Source organism: Leishmania braziliensis, chromosome 36 (assembly GCF_000002845.2).
Source record: "Leishmania braziliensis MHOM/BR/75/M2904 complete genome, chromosome 36".
Classification (NCBI taxonomy): domain Eukaryota; phylum Euglenozoa; class Kinetoplastea; order Trypanosomatida; family Trypanosomatidae; genus Leishmania; species Leishmania braziliensis.
This window is the reverse complement of record NC_009327.2, coordinates 2,645,885-2,664,698: the sequence shown is the minus strand read 5'-3', so window position 1 is coordinate 2,664,698 and position 18,814 is coordinate 2,645,885. Positions and strand designations below refer to the sequence as shown.

Genomic DNA, 18,814 nt, shown 5'->3' with positions numbered 1-18,814 from the left:
TTGAGTACACAATACACCACTGCACATATAGCAGAAGAGGAGACTGATGCGAAGCCACGGATGAGCTGCGCCTGGAATCTACTTTTCCCCTCAAGTTTACTCTTTCCCACCTCTCTGTCCCGCGTTTTTAAAACTTTGTCTTAACTGGTCCCTCGTTTTCCCATTTCGAAACGTGAGGTATATACCTATAGAAGCGCGTGCAGACGGGTTTGCCTCTGGGGTCTCATCCCACTTTGCACAAATTTGAAGATATACCTCACTTTCTCTCAAGTGTATCTCTGCTTCGGTACCTGCTGGCGTGCTGCTCTTGTGCAATAAGATGAGTTTCCTCGTTCGAACGGAGGAAGCTGTAAAGGCGCTTGTTTCCTTTATTGCTTCAGATGCCGCCGTCCAGACGTCAAGCCACGACGTCGCTGATCTTTTTGCGCCGGTGCGAGAAAGCAACAACGTACCTATCGACGTTCAAATCGCCTTTCTCGCTGCGCCACCGGCGCATCGCGTTCCACTGTACTTCGTGGTGCCGCACGAAACTGTCAGCGGAACTCTGTGCTTAATTACACCCCCACCGCAGCGGAAGTACAAGGACTTAGTTTACGGTCTCAGCGAGGATGGTGATGCCGTTGCTAAGCGTGTGAGACGCGTTGTTGATAGTAAGAAGCTTGCTGCTAAGGTGGGAGACCCTGTGGCGGTGCGTGCCTTCGCTAAGAGCTACGACCATTTCATTGTGTACGGGCTCACCAAATACCCGCGGCAGCTTACTGGAGAGTTTCTCGAACATCAAAAGGTTCCTGCATGGGTAAACCGAAAAGGCAAATTTGCGGAAAAGTTGCGAAAGGCTGTACACACTGTCGTGGTGACGCGCCGTGGCGACAACCAGGTAACGTGCCGCGTGGGACACACCGGACTCTCAGCCCAGGCGATTGTCGAGAACATTGTAACCTTCTTGGACAGGTTTATTAAGCACGCCGATGCAGCGCCTCTGAAGAATATTCTCCACATCCGCGTTGCGGCCACAAGTACAAACGGTAAGCGAGTAGGCTTGCCTATCTTCGGACATGTTTTTCAGTTTCAGCCGGTGGCAGAGTCGGAGGAGGCGCCGCGGAAGCGTAGCAGAGTGGAAGCCTGACTGTGTGGCGGGGCGTACTAGAAGGGCGTGAGTGATGACTCTTGCTGTGGTGTTGGATTCCTCGCCGGTGACTTGTGGATTGCATCAGTCACATACCTCCGTCAAGCCGTCACCTGATGGCAATGTCGGCGGCGTTGTGTTTCCCTGGCGACAGCGCTCCCCACAACGGCCGGTGTGCAGTGTGGTGCACCACGGAAACTAGAAAGGGAGGCTGTCGTTGTTGTCGCGCTAAGCTGTTTAATTCTTAATGCGGCTCTAAAGGTGCTCCCTTAATTGCCGCGAAGTTTTATCATCACGATGAACAGTCTTACTTCATCTGTCATTTTTCCTCCTCTTTTTTTTCCGGGGCGGGCTGGAGCTTTTTAAGTGAAGCTGGCATCGCCATGCAGCTGTGGAGAAGGGGGGCAGCTACCAGGGTGTGTACTTATTAACGACAGCGCTGGTACGTAGTGGCTCACACTGTGGGCGTCGGTCTGCGCTGCGTTCACTGAGTGTATGATTCCGCCAGGCTCCTTCATTGAAAGTTACACCAACGTGCACACTTGTGCAAAGCAAATTATGATGCCAACAGCCTGTTCCACTCTCTGATTCACATCTTTTCTTCTATTTCTTCATTGTTGCGTGTGCGTGTGTTATCGGTGGCGAGAAGCTATTGCCAGCTTTTTTTACCTGACGTGTCGCTGAAGGTGCTATTGCATTCGCACGCATACAGCTGCTTTTCATCCCCACTTCTCATCACGATAAAGCACGAAGGAGCTCCTTGCACAATATTCTTGCACGATTGCATTCTTCTATTGGCAAGAATTTTTTCAAACCATGTCGTTTATGCAGACAGGTCCGCAGAGCATGCTGAAGGATGGCTCGGCGTTTGTAGATGATCCGGTGTTGAAGAACATTGAGGCATGCCGCGAGCTGTCGAAAATCACGCGCAGCTCCATGGGTCCGAACGGGCTATGCAAAATGGTCATCAACCATCTCAACAAGCTGTTTGTCACGCACGACGCCGCCACCATTCTGCGCGAGCTGGAGGTGGAACACCCCGCCGCAAAGTTGCTGGTGCAGGCTGCCAATGCCATGCAGGAGGAGGTCGGCGATGGTACCAACTTTGTGGTTACGCTCTGTGGCGAGCTGCTTTCACAGGCGGAGTCACTGGTGCGCATGGGATTGCACCCGAGCGAGATCATCGAAGGCTACAAGAAGGCGGGCAGTAAGAGCCTGGAGTTGCTGGACACGATGGTGTGCAAATCTGTCGATGACTGCCTCCGCAAGGAACAGGTGATGGATGCGATCCGAACCTCCATTGCGTCAAAGCAGTACGGGTATGAGGACTTCCTCGCCGATGTTGTAGCAGACGCCTGCATCAATGTGTGCCCGTCTAACGTTCGCTCATTCAATGTGGACAACGTGCGCGTGGTGAAGCTTGACGGCGAGTCGATTCTGTCCACGAAGCTTGTCCGCGGCTTCGTGATCGGGCGCAACACAGAAAGCAACCTGAAGCACCTCAAGAGCGCCAAGGTGGCCGTATACAGCTGCGCTGTGGACGTGCCATCGCTGGAGACAAAAGGGACGGCGCTGATTGAGAACGCCGAGGACCTCATCCAGTACTCCCGCAAGGAGGAGGAGATTATGCAGGAGATCATCTCCAACATTCACAAGTCTGGCGCCAACCTCATCGTTTCCAACTCCACCTTTGGCGATCTGGCGCTGCATTTCATAAACCGTCTCGGAATGATGGCTGTACGCATACCTTCCAAGTTCGAGCTTCGTCGTCTTTGTGCCGCTGTTGGTGCTCGTGTGATGACTCGCCTCGACGCGCCGTCCATGGAGGATATGGGCGCTTGCGACTCGGTGGATGTCCTTGATATTGGTGGCAAGAACGTGACGGCGTTTGTCCAGGACCGGGACGACTCGAAGCTCTCCACAATTGTGGTGCGTGGTGCCACGCAGAACGTCTTGGATGACGTGGAGCGCGCCATCGACGACGGCGTGAACGTGTTCAAGGCACTGACGAAGGACAAGCGGGTTGTGGCGGGTGCCGGCGCGGTGGAGATGGAGCTGCAAAAAGAACTCACCCTCTATGCCGAAGCGAACCCTGGTCTCGACCAGTACGCTGTGCGCAAGTACGCTTCCAGTTTCGAGGTGGTGGCGCGCACACTTGCCGAGGCCAGTGGCTTCAACGGTACTGATATGGTCACGCAGCTGGAGGCGGATCACAACGCTGGCAAGAAGTACCAGGGCGTCAACCTGAACGATGGCACAACGTTGGATGCGGTGGAGGCGGGTATTGTTGAGCCCCATATGACCAAGTTCTGGGCAATTAGGCTGGCCACCGACACTGTGCTCACGGTGCTGTCTGTGAACCAGATCATCGTGGCGAAGCAGGCTGGCGGCCCCAAAAACCGCCCGGACCAAGCACGCGACGCAGACTGAGGAAACAAAACGAGAACCGATCGGGCCATGAGGACCCCCTAATGCCACCTATAACGGAAAAAAGAAAGTGGTACTGCGTGCTATCACTTTGTGCTCTTCCTTGTCTACTTACCACTGTACGAGGCGGCGCTCTGTAACACTGCGCTTGGACAAATGAGCAGACGGCAAACGTGTGTGTGTGTGTGTGTGTGTGTGTGCGTGTGTGTGTGCGTGTGTGCGTGTGTGTCTGTGCGGAACGAGTTGGGTCGCGAGTGGGGATCTCATGTGTGCCACTGGGACCCTGCTAGTCGTCGTAACGGGCTCTGGTTGTTACGTCGAAAATAGAGAGTCCGTCTTTTGCCCTTTTTCTTCCCGTATTTGATGTTTTGGAAAAAAAAGAGAAGTGTGTCGTGATATCCTGCCTCAATGCGAAAAGGTTGGAGGGGGAAGTGATTGCCAAACGAGCAAGACAGATGCGACTCTCCTGTGCACATGCGTGACTTTCCTGGGTGGAGTACGCTCCCTGCGCTGCCTCGGTTCTCATCCTGGTCTTTGCTGTGCAGCTCCCTTGCCCTCGACGGTGTGAGGGAAGCATTTTGATTGGTCTGCGATACAAATCCGCCGTGGCTTCTCCGTCCGCATTTCGTCCACTTTGTAAAAGGCGAAAGGCGGAAAGGAAAGCGAAAAAAAGTGGGGAGCAAGTTGCAGAAGCGCCGACAGGATTATCAATAAGGGAGTCCTCACTGAAGTTCCTGACAGGCGCGCAACGGAAGTGAAGGAACGGGAATCAGCAAAAGAATGAGTCGTATGAGCACCAGCATTGCATTTCAGGTGTAGGAGAGGGGTGTTCTTCGGTCCTCGCAGCTGAAGAGAGGCAAGAGCGACACAAGGGTCTTGGAGCACCTCTCGTTTAGCCTTGTGTGCGCCCCAGTTCACTCGTCGTTGTTGCAGTCTCGTTTCTTTCCTCTGTCTCTTCGGCGAGATATCCATATGCGGTTCACAAAAGGCCCCTGATGCGTCTGTGTGCGCAGTGTTGCATTGGTTTTTGTACTCCAGAGCAGCAGCTCCCTTGGATGTGCAGTACCGCACCCATACGTATTTTTCCTCACTTTAACCTCTCTCTCCTTCTTTTACCCACTCTCTTTCTTGACATCGCGTTTTTTTTTTTGCTGTTGCGGGCACTTCTGTTCTTCATTTTGGCCAACTTCCTCAGCGATCGAATGTTGGATCGACCTGCGGCGTTACTTACTGTGAAAGCTGAAAGCCTCTCTTCGTGTGTTGCGTACTTCTGCTGATGGTTTCGGATGGTGTTCCACAGGCTGGACTTGGTCGATCAAGGAGTGGAGTCCTTGGAGGGACTCGCTGAACGAAAGGACGAGAACTTCCTTGTGATAAACTTGCAGCGCAACCGACTCACCAGCTTTGAATTCTTCGGCACACACAAGTATGTCACCGAGGTGCACTTTCAGCACAACAGAATTCAGTCGTTTCGCGGGCTCACTAAGCAGGTCTCCCTCAAGTCACTGCATCTGCAGGGCTGTCCTGTTTCATGTCACCCGTACTACCGCCTCATGGCGCTGCTCACCATCGGCTTCGGTCTGGAGGATGTGGATGGCTTACCTATTACCTCCCACGAGCGACACGTTGCAAATGGACTGGGGAAGAGAGCCGCGCTAGCAGTGAGTTACGGGTGGCTTTTAGATCTTCATCCGCGCACAGACGCTGAGTACGACGTCATTATCAACGAGTTCAGGCGCCTTCGAAAGGATGAGTACAGGCGAACGCAGAACGCGGACTTGTTAAGTGTCAAAGATGTGTTGGCCAATCTTGACCGCACACAGAGACAATGCGGCTATAATGCAACAGCCGAGCTTCAACTAGCTGAACGACAGCAAATAATCACACGGCTAGCACGCCGTGTTGCACAACTGGAGCGACTGCTTGCCGTTTCCCCACCGGCTCATGTTGTTCCGCTACTTCCACCCAGTGATGACGCCGTGGGGGAGCTTGGTAACAAGACGGTTTCTTCTTCTAGTGATCTCTTCTCGGCTGCCGAGCTTGCGCTAATGGACAGTATGAGGTTTGTGCAAGGCATTCAGCTGCGCCACAACCTGGGGACAGAACAGAGTGGGTTTCAGCGTGTCTGTCTTCAGGTTGACCATACCGCCTTGACTGCCGAGTCCTATTTGTCCCGCGTGCGCCTCGTGCAGCTCCCCTTGCGCTCACTCCGCGTGCGCTATGCTCGGCCTCTCACGCTAGTGGCAGAGGATCAAATGGGTGGGACAATCGAGCTGCGCTTCGACTCGCTTCCGCTCCTGCAGGCTGTTTACAAGGCGGTGTTTTTCTTCAGTGCCTATCTTGTGCCGCCGCTCTCGGTGATCACGCAGAGTGAACTGCAACGGGGGGAAAGTTTGTGCCACTCCTACCCCGAAGCGCTGACGCCCTCGGTGGCGCCGATGAACGCTTTTGCAACGTTGGAGGCGGGGCCAAGTGCCTCGTGCCATACTACGTCAGAACGTTCCGTGCACTCAGCTGAGGCTGACGCGCTGACACCGACAGCATCGGGCAGTAGAATGGTGCGTGATGCACCCGCGACGAAGCGGTTAGCGACGCTCGACAATGTCGCGGATGTTCCTCCTTTGCCAGCGACCCATCCACGCCTTAGCACCACAAGGCGTTCTCATTCTAGCTTTTCTTTGGAGTCGACGCAACAATCGCGCTCCACTGTTGCGGTGACGAAGGACTGCCCTACTCCTGTCGCACTTAGCGTGGAGAGTCACAAGTCTGTCGACGCATCGGTGATACATGCCAGTGGTGCAGTGCCAAAATCCCCCAAGTCAAAGGTGACCAAAGTGCATCTTGTTCCGCTGAAGTCCAAGGGGTTTTCGAGTCTCTCACCTAACTATATCGATTCCGACTCGATTGCTTTTTACAGCGATGCCCAGAGCCACGACTATGCGACAGTGGAGAACGTCGCTGTAGCGGGTGAAAGAAGCAGCACAAGTCCATCATTTTGCTTGGCATCTCTGGCGACATCCGACGCCGCATCACCTGCTGGACGGACTGAAACTCCTCCTCCGCCATGCGTTCCACCTCGTAAAAAGCAAGCAGAGCGAATACACGTGACTCCATCTGTGACCAGCGTAAAAGGAAGGGGTGAGGCGAGGGCGGCACTGCTACCGCGAAGCGACGCTATTCCTAGCTTCCAGGCGACCAGCACACCTGGCGATTCCCTGCAGAGCCCTTTCATCGTTAGCCGCGGGAGGTGGACGGAGGAACAGAGTAACAGCATCAACTTCCAAACTGATGTGACGGATGGAGACGGTGTGAAAGCGAACACCGTGGACTCAGCCGCGAAAAATTCCATTCGATCAGGAGTTTCCTCCCGTTTTGGGGGACTGCTCATCGAATCGAGCTCTGACTCTGAGGAGAGAGAGCTAATGAGATCCACATTGCGCACCCACAAAATGAAAACAACGCAGTAGAGCTGTGGGCCCCATCAAACGTCCTCAAGCGGATCGAGGGGAGGAGCGGCGGTGACGGCGCACTACCTCTTCCTCTGGTCTCCGCTTCGGTGCCGCATAACTACTTTTGCTCTGCGAAACGCGCACGGGATGTCATTTCCACTCGCGTGGGCGCGTCAAACGCTGTGCTTCCTTCCCCTCTTTCTGTACCTGTAAGTTGCTATCCTCCACTGTGGTGGGTGTCACGCTGGTGGCAAAAACTCCGTTACAGCGCCGTGCGCGTGTATTCACTTCTTGTATGTGCACGTGTAGGGGGATGAGCGCCGCTGGCTATCAATTTCAAAGCATGTTACGGTGACAATGTTAAGGAGGCCTCCCACTCTTGAGGAAAAAAAAAACAGTGGGCAAGCTAGGTGCTGTCGATCATGATGTGGCAGCTGCTTTTTCTGTTGGTGCTCACGTGTAGCGATAAGTGGCACGCAAGCCCCTCTTTGCTATGACACAGCCACATGTTCACCGCAGAGTGGGTGCAGCTGGCGAAGGCTTGCTGGATTACCTCAGCTAGCATGACGGCGTACTCGTACGCTCTACTGTCTCTTCTTTCATCTCCCTTCTTTACCTTTACCTCCACCTGCGGCTTGACGTGGGGATTGCAGTGTCTCTTTGTGACATTGTTTGCGGGGGTGCACTCTAGCCACTGCTCTTTCGTTTGTTCGGACGGCCTCCTCAACTCACCTCTCTCTTTTTCTACTCACGTGTGCTCTGCAGCGCACTGAGGAGCGTTAGGGCAACGATCCCCCCTCGCTGGAGTTGAGTGGGCGTAACGGTGCTCGGGTGCCCGTGTACGCGCACTGGTGAGAACAGCGACGATGCAGCAACAACTCAGCACGGCGCGACACGGCGCCAAGCACATGGTCGAGGACGCTGTGAGCGCGGTACTTAATAGTGCGGCAGTGGAGCGACATCCCAACCCACACGCCATCGGCTTTGTACGGTCGAACTCGTACGCTTTAAGTACGCGTGACACGACGTACGCCGTCCCTGACTTTTTTCCGGTAGGCGGAGTGGCGTGGCCAGAACCGCTGCTGGAGTTGTGGAAGTCGATGCGCTACAGCTCCCTCACCGGCGTGTTTGCCGACTTGTCCCGTGCGTGGTTCACTGTAGACAACCGTCTTGTCATTTGGGACTACCATGGCGGTCGCGAATTCTGCATCTACGATGAGATTCCCGAGCTGATCAGCGTTGTCGGCGCTCCTCTCCGGCCCCTTAGTGGCGTCTTCCAGCCGCACGTGACATACATCATTCCCGTGGGCACCACCAGCATGATGTTCCTCTTAGGCCTTTGCATTATGGGCGAAGGGGCGCAGGCTGAGATGAAGGTTGTTAATCTGGGGTACAGCTGCTCCACTGACACCGTGATAACGAAGGCGATTGGCAGCGGCGGCCACGTGTTCTGCGCAGGTGCGGACGGCAATGTGTATGAGGTGCGCTACATGCGTGATAATACCCCCATCACTCCCAAGATACGAATGGTAAGTTACGGCTATTGGCTCTCCACCGCCCCTGTCCTTGGGCAGGTGACATCGGTTGTTGCGAGCGTGTGGAAATCTTGGAGAGGCGGCATGCACGGCGGACTTATCGATCTCGTGGTGGACGAGCGTGACGGCATCTTGGCGACACTGTGCGAGCGCAGCAGGATTAGCCTGTGGCGTCTGATCCCTAGTGGTGGCATGCGCTACATACTGTCTCTGCGCCACCGTCCCGGTCGTCTGCCGCGTTCGCATACCACCCCTAATGGCGAACCAGCGCCGCTGGTGCGGCTTTTTGTGATAGAGACAGATGCGCAAGGGTGCCGCCTCATGGCCACCGCCCTCAACGGAGACCAGTTTCGCTACCGCTACATCAACATATTCGATTCCGTCTTCAGCGCTGAACTCATTCTGCAATCGCACACACCCTCGTACTTGTCGGTAAACAAAGAAATCAGTGTTTGCTACGCCTCCGCGTCGGCGTTCTTGGCGGCCTTTAGCGACATGAACGACGACCGAGCCTCTGATGAAGTGCTCGCCGCCACCTCCCCTGCCACGGTAATAGCACCCCATCAAAACGTGCGGGACATCGTGGCGACCTTCAGCGGTTCATCCTCGCGTATTGTGCGAGTCGACGCGATCGAGCGGATGCCCACGCAGGGCTCGCAAAACTTCTCTGACTTGTGCGCTCAGGTTTGCTCACCCGGACCGACGTACGTCGTGGTGCACCGCCATGGCCTCTCACTTTTTGCCCAAGCCCGCCCTGTTGATACGCTGTACCTCATTCTGTTGATAAGCGATGCGGACTGCCGCGAGGGTCTCCTCAGTCGCTTCACGTCTGTGTACAGTGCGCCCGACTATGCGGCGATGCTCCTTCAGATTGCCGTTGGCGCGTTGAACGCAACGACGAAGCTCCCACTGCCGTTCACGAAAGACTCGGCGTTTTTGAGCAGCCACGACGATGGGGTGCCATTGAATGACCTTGGCCAACAACTGCTGAGCGGGTCGAGCGCCGAAGTACTGAAGAGAGCACGCGAACTGCTGCGCAGCCTACAGCTGCCTGTGACGCAGGCGAGTAACGGAATGGATGCGGAGGTCCAAAATGTCGTTGTGCTCATGTCACCATTTGCGACAGGACTCGTTGCTTTTGTTGCCCGAGCACTGTGCCTACTCTGGAATACGGCAATGAGCGCGATCACGCAGAGCAGTGCAACCACCACGGTGCGGGTGCTCGAAAAAATCATCCAGTACTTGGACAGTCTCTCTATCAGCGTACTGCCGGAGCATCAGCGTACGCTGAATTTCCAGCACGAGTGGCAAGTAGACAAGGTCGTTGTTATGGTGCCACGCGACCGGAGCCTGCGTGCCGAGGACGTGAAGCGGCTGCAGGCGGCCATGTTGTACAACTGCTACGAACTGGTGCACAAGGCGTGGCAGGCGACGACGCTGCTGCAGCGCGTTCTTGGCATCCCACTCTACTCTGAAGACGCATCGGTTACATTTGCGCAGGTGATGCGAGACGCTGGCGTTGCACAGCGGCTTGGACATTATCTGAGTCAGGTGATGCTAGATTCCCAGTATGGAATCAGTGCTGGGTCTGGGCACCGAGTGGTCTCCTTCGCACAGCTGCAGCGGCAGTGCCCGTACTTTTTTGGCGGCATCAGCTCGGAAACCTATCAGCTGCAAAGCGATATGCTTTCCTTGACTCGCGGCGAGTCTCTTCAATGCTACACAGAGGCACAGATGCACAAGTGGGTTGCCGAGGTTGGTGCTAAGGCTGCGGCATACTGGCCTTCTGGTGCGCTTCAGAGCATCTGTGAGCAGCTGCGGAGCCTGAAACGTGAGAATGTGGCGGTGGAACTCTTGCTGCACGCAGCGGCGCAGCTGGACCCGGGTAACGCGGCGCTGGCTGTTTTTCTGGCGGAGGGTCCCTGCCAAGTGGGTGATAAGACACGGTACGCCAGCGCCTACTCGGCGCACCAGACCAAGACGCAGGTGCTGGAGCTTGTTGTTTCTACGTTGGAGTCTGCGTGGCTGACGCATCGGAGCGTGGTGGAGGACCTCCTCGGCGGACCGCGTCGTTCTGGAACCATTTGGCAGGTGGAGCCGTCAGACGAGTATGCGCACTGCTTCCTCTTCGACTGGATGTGCGCCCCCCGCGACGACAGGAATACGACCAAATTGCTGCGAGAGACGCTTGTGGCGGCGCGCTCACCGTTTCTTAGCAACTATTTGCGGCGCAATGCCGAGGTTCTGGCTGAGGAGTATGCGCACTACCTCGCCAGCGTGCAAGGCGACTACCGGGGCGCGATGCAGCAATGCTTTGTCATGGCCCTGGCTCCGCTTCCCGACACGCCAGTAGCTGACCGGCTTCAGTATCGCCTCCGGTGCCTGCGCGAGGCCCTCGATTGTGCCAGGAAGTGTCAATCCGACCAAACGCAGCAGGTGGAGCAGCAGTTGCGCTTGATGGAGGCGCAGCAGCGTTTGTATCGCATTGCCACCGAGTTCCTTTCCTCCGGCAGCGCCACGCTCGACCGTCGTGTGAAGTGGGAGGGTGATGTCGTGACGGAGCGTGATGTTGCCGTGCAACATATCGAGTTCTTGTCGAGCTTTGTCGCCTCTGCAAGCGACCTGATAGAGGTGGGTGGCATGTATCCGGCGCTGGGGGGTGCGGAGGTGCAGCTGGATGCGCTGCTCTGCTCCAACGTCACGGACGCAGGCGTGTATGCCACCTGCATTAGCCGTGCTTATGAGAACCAGAAGGACAAGACAGAGACTATTACGAAGCGACTCATTGACAGGTACTTTCACCAAATCAGCTGCTTTCCGCTTTCACATCTAGTGCGGCTGCTGGAGGCTCGCGCGTTTCTGCGTGCCCCGACAGGGTCGGCGCACGTGGTGCAGCTGCTGATGAGTCTCGCTGTTGATCCAAAGGTGCTCTTCATCACGTACGAGAGCATTCTTGAAGGGAGGGATGACACAGGTGTGGAGTGTGTGGAGTTTGCCGAGGCTGGTGTCACGCGGGGCTATCTTGTTTACGCATACGCCACGGTGCTGGTAAATCTGGCGGACCTCGGCCGACGCGGGTCTGTGCAGCAGTGGATCGTCACCAACGCCATGGCCGCCACACGCAGTATGATTCGCCGCGCTGCAAACATTGTCACATCCCCAAATGAGCAGCTGGCTGTGGAGCGAGCAGAGGAGCTACTGCGAAAAGCCAACACGCTTGCCGCGAGTGGCGTGTGTCTGTAGCGGGTCCTCCGCTTGTGGCGTCTTTGTTGCATAAATCGATTCGGCAAGGCGTGAATTCGTCGCACTTGCTGGTTGTCAGAAAAGGGGGTGGAGGTGTCGCTCTCTAGAGAGGAAATGGTGTGGTAACGTGTGGTGTCTCTCTTGTTTTTTTTTTTGTTTTCGTGTAGTCTTGAATATGTTCCCTGGGCCAATCAGAATGACTGCGGGTGGTTTCGGTCATCCGACAGAACCTCATGGAATACGAAGGAAAACTGAAAGCGCGTGAACTTGCAGCTGTGAAGTTGTGAGCGTTGGCTGGTACATTGGCTGTGGGGCTGCGTCGATCGAGGTCATTTGTCGGGTAGACGAGCTCTGTTTTTTTTTTTTTGTTCGATGGCGGTGTCTCTTGAACAGATCTCTAAGGTGCGCGTCGTCTCGTTTCTTCTGACGCGATCCACACGCACTGAAGTAGTCAAGAGGACTGTTTCAATATTGTACCCGAACCCAATGATAGATGCGGTCCTGTATTTTGTCTCAGTGATACTCAACCGCGCTTCTCCTCTCCACACTTCTCCTTTTTTTTCTGATGATACCTTCGTGATCCTTGATGACTGCTTTTCTTACCATCATGTTGTGCAGCTCTGGATACTCTCACCAGCGCCGCAAGTGTTTCTCGCTGACCACGACCTTGAAGCAGCGGCCTTACATTGTCAGTTCCTCTGTAGCTCGGAGGAGGGACATGATGCGCTTCGCTGAGAACTCTCGACTGCATCGGTGTTGGTCGAGCGTCGCGAGTGCTGTTTTGGAGTTCGCGAGACCAGAAGACGCAAACAGTTCGAGCAACAAGCCTGTCGACAGCGATGTGTGGTATGCCAGCATGTTCCTGTATCCTAACCACTGGCAACCCGGTCACGGTGGCGCACTGCCGTTGCCTTCGAGTCCACATCGATCTTTTCCAACGCGCTCGTTTATCTGGGGAGCGCGAGACTACATTACTTCGGCGCTTATACTTCTGCTCATGTACCTTGTCATCGCATTGCGTTTTTCTTCTGCCGCCGTAGAGGAGTCGGTGGACTCTTTTTCATGAAGGCATGGCGTGTCGGTGGTGACGCTCATCTTTTTGCTTTCTTTTGGAGAGGGGAGCATACCCTCATGACTGGGGAACACCGCAGCGCGTGGCAACCAGGGCCCAGCGCCTACCCAGTGTGGGGAATCCAGGTGACCCCCTTATCCCTGGCAACCCCGAACTACTGCTGGCGTTGACGGGGCCAAGGTACCTACGACGTGGGGAGGTGGGTTGGAGCGGCCTGCGACCGGGACGACCTTTGTGTCCTCAACACGATGGGCAGAGTGTGAGCGTGGCCCAAACGTGTCCCACTCGGCCCTCGCTGCCTACTGGTGTGGGAAGCCTGCGCCACGCCAAAGGATGCGCCAGGTGGCGGCCAGCACAATGGGAGCGGCTGTGAGGCGACCTGTGAGGCGCGGGTCTGGCGGGTAGAGGTGGAGGCAGGAGCTGGGCTCTGATGGCTGGCTCGGCGTTGCTCGAGCCCTTGTGTAGTGCTGCTTTGACACCACGCGGTGGACCTGTGGCGTGCCCCGTCGAGTGTAGTTGAGCTCGTGTTGTATGGCAGAATGGCCACTGTAACAGCAAGAGGGACGAGCCGTCAAAAGAAAAAATAAGAGGCGATTAAGTCACAATGGTCATACGCGTGCGCTGAGACCTTCAGTGCACAGTTGGTTACGTGATGTGAAGACCTCAATGCTGTTTGCTACCTCAGTGGTGCTAGTGCCAACTTCGACGTGCGTCACGTCGACTAAGTCATGCGGAGAGTTAGGAGTCGATGTGGTACAGGCGAAGAATGTGTATCCAGCTGCTGTTCTTCGCCCACAAACTCTCTCTCTCCCATACACATACCAAAGGAAAACAAAGGATCCCAAGCTGGTGCGGTTAGGACTGTCGGCCACTGCATCTCTTCCCCAACGTCTCTTTTTGTGCCTGTCCTGATACAGACGCCGGTGACAGCCATTTCGTACTAGGCTACCTGGTTGGCTCTCGTCTTGATGGGCTTCCTTGCTCACTTCTGGCACCTTTGTACCACGTACCCGACTTTTTCTGACTTCCTTTTTGAATGAACGGTGCGCCGCGCCGCGGTTCTCGTCGGAGGTCTGAGTGAGCGCTGAGCGACGTGTGCGACGAAGACTCGAAAACAAATCGGCATGCCCTCGAGTGATCAGGTTCTGGTCGATGCGCTGCGTAGTCGTCTGAAGAGGCGGCGCAGTGACATTTTCCGTTATCTCGATGCCCTTTTCTACGAAGACTGTCGCCGCATCATGGAGTGCGTGTCTGAACTGGACAGCAATGACTTGTTTCTCAGAAACCCATCTTCCTTGCCGGACTATGCGCAGCATGTTCCTCGGCCTATGTACTGGGAGCTGATTAATAGGAAACTGCAGCGCTACGAGTACAGGGCCGCGGCGGACTTTATGGCTGACATGCGGGCAGTTGTCAACAACTGTTATCTGTACAATGGCATTCAAGCGCCGGCATCAAAGGTTGCACGAGCGATGGAGGTTCTTATGGAGGATCGATTTGTGACGGAGCTGAGGGCTGCACCAGTGCCGCCGGCGGAAGTGAAGAAGGCGTGCATCGGTATGTCTTCGGCTGACAGCCGCGAGATTCTTCGCATCTACACTTTCTACGAAGGACTGGAGGTAAGCACAACGTCAGGAAACACAAACATTCAGCTCCGCTCTGCCAAAAGCGCCACGCTGCGGCGCATGCTTGAATACGCCCGGAGTAGCGCTGAGCATCGGGAGAAGAAGGCCAGACTGCGGCATGCCGCAAAGGTGTCGCGTGTGTCGGATCGACGCCGGCAGGCGATGGCAGGGGCTCAGGCAGCGGTGATGCAGCAGGACGCAGCTGTGCAGTTCCATCAAGACGCCGAACCTCGACTAGAGCAGGTTCCTCAAAATGCGCAAGCGGCCATGCCGATGATGGAGGAGGTGAGCCCCATCCGCATCGAGGAGGAGGGGGAGTGGCTCGACGAGGGGGATTTGGAGGAATCGTCGCCGATGTGAAGATTGCTATATCCTGGGACAGAGCTGTAGCTTCATCCCTCTTCTCTGCATGCTGTGCCACTCTGATTTGTGCTTTGTTTCTACTGTTGATTTCTCAGCCCCACCGCATCTTCAGGGTACTCGCACGCTCGCAGCAGCAGAGAAGCGAATGGCATCACTTTATACACGCACGCCACTCCTGTGCTTTCTTGTTGCCTAAGCAACGGGAAGGAGGGCACGCTATCCAAGCTCGTCAATGTTGCCTAGGGGACTTACGCGTCGCCACCGTGCTTAACGTGTTATCGAGTCCACGAGGCTGTGTATGAGGCACAATGAGTTCCCATTCACCATCGGTGTGCCGAGGCGCGAACACATGTATGTGGCTTAGGGTTGATTTTGTGCCGATGTGTATCCAGAATGTCTTGCCCTCTTTGATGCTCTCATCTCCTTATCTAAGGTAGCTCGTCTGCCCTCTTCGTTGCCTTGAACCGCGCTCACCTACAGAACCGAAATGAGCCGCAAGCGCATGCGCGCGGAGGATATACACTACTGGTTGTTGAAATCAGAGCCTCACAAGTTCTCCATCGACGACTTGGCGAAGCAGAAAACCTCTGCATGGGATGGGGTACGCAACTACGCTGCACGAAACAACATGCGTGCAATGGCAGTCGGCGACAAGGCGCTTTTCTACCATAGCAATACAAAGGAGCCAGGAGTTGCTGGGATTGCTGAGGTAGTGCGGTTGGCGTACGACGACTTTACTGCTCTGGATAAGACATCAGAGTACTTTGACCCAAAAGCTACGAAGGAGAAAAACCCATGGCAGATGGTGGATGTGAAGTTTGTGGAAAAGTGGAACGCTGTCGTGACACTGCAGGCGATGAAGTCGCGTAGGGAGCTGCAGAAGATGGCTCTCTTCACACAGTCACGCCTGAGCGTACAGCCGGTGGGCGCGGCAGAGTACGCATATGTGTTGCGCATGAATGAGGAGCAGGCGCAAACATAGAGACTGCGGCGGGATCATCTCTGCACCCGCGATGACTGCTCACCTAGTGCACACAACGGGGCGCCGAAGACAATCGTGGACAGTGTCTCAGTCGCCTGCACCAGTGAGGCGGCGGCGTGCGTTTGCCTTCAGCGAGCCAACTTCATAAGCACAACACGGAGGAAAACGAGGTGGAGGGGGGGGGTGTCTGTTTTCGGGTTAGGAATTGTTCACGGCGACCCAACGTCGTAGTTCTGTTTGATTGCGTCATTAGGGGAGCTTAGGAATCGACATCCTAACTTCCCTTGTCTCCCTCGAACTTGGTACTTCATCGTCACTGTGCTGACAATGTGTGATGCACAGGGCTGTCTACGCGAAACGTCTTTGGCCACTCCTGTGTCTGCTCCAATCGAATACTTCCCCTCACCTGTCTCTCTCCATTCTTTTCTGCTGAGCTGCAGCTGTCTCTTTTGTCCTCTGATGTACGTCCTTAGCGCTACAGTGCACTTCATCCCTTCCGTGTGATCGTGGCGGTGCCCCGGTAGCGCCAGAGCATTTTTTCTTTTTTTGCCGAGTCGGCTTCATTTGAATTGAGATGTTTCTGGACAACCGCGCCGCCAGCGTTTCAATACCTATCCCAGTGCCGACCCAACCAGCTCCGGTTGCAGCGGCCTCTCCGCTTGCTGTCACACCGCCTCAAGCAACAGCGCCTGCAACCTCGATCCTCGTTGCCGTTCCCTCCCCTGCACCGACCACGCTAAGCCTAGCGTTGCAATATGCGCCCGTAACGCACCCCGTCGTACCTCGCCCTGTTACAGTTGCAAATTCGGCGGTTCCGCAGCCGGCAGACGTGTCGCTTACACCAGCCTTCGGGCTGGGTGTTCCATTGCTACCGAACACACCATCTGCAGAGTGCGCTGCACCGTCGGTCTCGCTCGCCTCGACCTCTTCCGCTAGCGTCTCCTCCTCCCATTTGCCTGTGCCTCATATAAGCCCCTCCTCCCCTGCAGGCTCAGTGCGGGTCACTCCCACCCTGCCTGTCGTACTACCCACTCCTTGCCCGCTGGTGCTGCCACAGCCTCAGGTGTCTGTGTCCCAGCTCACACAGCCGGCAATACCAGTGCCGACGACAAGGGCCGCATCGTACCTGACACCCTCGGCTGGTATTCCACCAGCAGCGCTGCCCTCTCTTTCCATTCCGATGTCGTCCGTACTCCCCCCTGTGGCGCCTGCCAGCCCCGCCACTTCCCGGAAGGTCACGTTTGTGCTCCCGGGAGAGGCGAAAGAGGTCACTGCTGCATCACCCCCTGCAGTGCCCATAGTGGTTCCTAGTAGGCCAGCTGTGTTGCCACCAACTCCGGCGCCACTTGCTGCTCCGTCGGTTCCTGCATTGCCGTCGCTCGACTTCCCCCAACTCCATGCGACAGAGGAGGAGCTCCCAAAAACGATGATGTCGGTTAACTATGCCTCTTCCGAGGAGAAGCCGGTGAGTCCCGAAGAAGTCCCAGATTACAGCAAGTGGGTCTATCCTGTGTTGATGGAGGGCTCGTCCGCATGCTCACCACCACTGAAGTTTCCTTTGACTGACGTGATAGCTCCGCACGTTCTCACACCAGCTGCGCTTCTGCGCTGGTCGGAGAGGGAGGTTCTCGCGACCCTGCCGACCATGCTGCCACCGGATTATATAATTTTTGGCGGCGCGAAGTACAGCAGCACGTCCCTTGACCTTGTGCACCCGCCACTCGCCGTCGCTACAACCGCGAAGCGTACTTTGGATTTCCACAACGCGATGGAAGCCCAACGACTTCAGTTCCTTGTCGATCAACTCGAGGTGGCGAGGCACTACTTGAAGATTGAGGCACGACGCGTAACCAAGGCGCAGCGGACGGCGTCCACCTTGACGACAGCAGGCTACACCGCGGTGCCGATCGACACCGTGAGTGATGCTATTCAAAAGAGCGGCGAAACGGAAGATGTGGCGATGACGAATATCTGGTCTGCTGCGTACTTCGGGTCTCCTCAGCAGCTCACTGCGATGATGGAGAAGTGCAAGCTCGATGGAGTGCTAGATAGCGTGGGCTACGTCCACTATAGACGGCGCCTGTGGGGCTTGAAGCGAGTTGGCGACAGGTTTGAGCTCGGGCTTGGGTTGAGAGGCACCCTACTGCAGTTTGCCGCGGCAGCGGGGAAGCTGGACAATGTTGTTATTCTGCTGACGAGCGGGGCGCGAGATACAGCGACTCCGCGGTTGAAGGAGATTCTGTCAGCTGAGTCCATGCAGATCGTTGAGGCTGTTCTCATACCCCGCACCCATGCGCCACGGCACAATCGCGCCCCGACAGTGGAGATGATGGCTACAAGCAAAGCAACGCCGCCAGTTATGGAACGTACTTTCATCAGCGAGCACGTTGTCAAGATCGATGAGGAGGGTCTATCGCCTCTAGGAAGGGCGAGTGATATTGCCGCGGCTGCGATGGCGGCTTTCGCGTAGCCAGCCAGTGGCCGTTTTGGGAGTTGTAGAGTGGGAAGGGGGTGAGTGGGGTTGAATTGGGCGAAGAACGAAAAAAAAACTGTTTTTCCTTCCCGAAGGGCGGCTGTGGCGCTGCTGGTTGGGGTCTGCGTGCGACCAGTCACGGTTTTTGTGTCTTGTCGTCCGATGCGACCCTGCTGTGCCTTTTTCTTTGTGTGTTCTCGTAGATGTTCCTTTAGAGAGGCGAATCAGTGCACTGTCCTCGAAACAAGAAACTGGACAAAGGAGCGCCATCTTGTTGAGTCACTGCGTCTGCTGACTCTGTCGCTCTGCATCTTCTGCTCCGAAGAAGCGGGCATGGATAGATGCCTGGTGTCGTGTCTCGTGCATACCACCCTCAAAGGGTGAGTCTCGAGGGGATTTAGCTGCTTAGTTCTCTTTCCTACTGCGACGAGGCTTTTCTTTTTATTTTCCTCTCACGGCACCACCGTTTCCTTTTCTCGCTCTCTTCTTCCCTCCTCCTTTATCTGTGACTCAGTGGCG

At 55.8% G+C, this 18,814-nt stretch overlaps 7 protein-coding genes across 7 annotated transcripts; all 7 read left to right on the top strand.

Moving 5' to 3' along the window:
- Positions 1-319: 319 nt before the first annotated feature.
- Positions 320-1,126, top strand: LBRM_35_7290 (conserved hypothetical protein; the record flags this gene model as incomplete). Its single annotated transcript, XM_001569288.1, has 1 exon — positions 320-1,126. The coding sequence occupies one exon, from the start codon at positions 320-322 to the stop codon at positions 1,124-1,126; it is 807 nt and encodes a 268-aa protein (XP_001569338.1).
- An 816-nt stretch (positions 1,127-1,942) lies between these two features.
- Positions 1,943-3,556, top strand: LBRM_35_7280 (putative T-complex protein 1, theta subunit; the record flags this gene model as incomplete). The annotated part of the gene is made up of 1 exon (XM_001569287.1): positions 1,943-3,556. One exon carries the CDS (start codon positions 1,943-1,945, stop codon positions 3,554-3,556), a length of 1,614 nt encoding a protein of 537 aa, XP_001569337.1.
- A 1,283-nt stretch (positions 3,557-4,839) lies between these two features.
- LBRM_35_7270 (conserved hypothetical protein) lies at positions 4,840-7,020 on the top strand (the record flags this gene model as incomplete). The annotated part of the gene is made up of 1 exon (XM_001569286.1): positions 4,840-7,020. One exon carries the CDS (start codon positions 4,840-4,842, stop codon positions 7,018-7,020), a length of 2,181 nt encoding a protein of 726 aa, XP_001569336.1.
- Positions 7,021-7,868: 848 nt separating this feature from the next.
- Positions 7,869-11,780, top strand: LBRM_35_7260 (putative nuclear pore complex protein (NUP155); the record flags this gene model as incomplete). Its single annotated transcript, XM_001569285.1, has 1 exon — positions 7,869-11,780. The coding sequence occupies one exon, from the start codon at positions 7,869-7,871 to the stop codon at positions 11,778-11,780; it is 3,912 nt and encodes a 1,303-aa protein (XP_001569335.1).
- Positions 11,781-13,976: 2,196 nt separating this feature from the next.
- Positions 13,977-14,837, top strand: LBRM_35_7250 (putative DNA-binding protein; the record flags this gene model as incomplete). The annotated part of the gene is made up of 1 exon (XM_001569284.1): positions 13,977-14,837. The coding sequence occupies one exon, from the start codon at positions 13,977-13,979 to the stop codon at positions 14,835-14,837; it is 861 nt and encodes a 286-aa protein (XP_001569334.1).
- A 490-nt stretch (positions 14,838-15,327) lies between these two features.
- LBRM_35_7240 (conserved hypothetical protein) lies at positions 15,328-15,822 on the top strand (the record flags this gene model as incomplete). The annotated part of the gene is made up of 1 exon (XM_001569283.1): positions 15,328-15,822. One exon carries the CDS (start codon positions 15,328-15,330, stop codon positions 15,820-15,822), a length of 495 nt encoding a protein of 164 aa, XP_001569333.1.
- A 1,180-nt stretch (positions 15,823-17,002) lies between these two features.
- On the top strand, positions 17,003-18,292 carry LBRM_35_7230 (conserved hypothetical protein; the record flags this gene model as incomplete). The annotated part of the gene is made up of 1 exon (XM_001569282.1): positions 17,003-18,292. The coding sequence occupies one exon, from the start codon at positions 17,003-17,005 to the stop codon at positions 18,290-18,292; it is 1,290 nt and encodes a 429-aa protein (XP_001569332.1).
- Between the last annotated feature and the right edge of the window lie 522 nt (positions 18,293-18,814).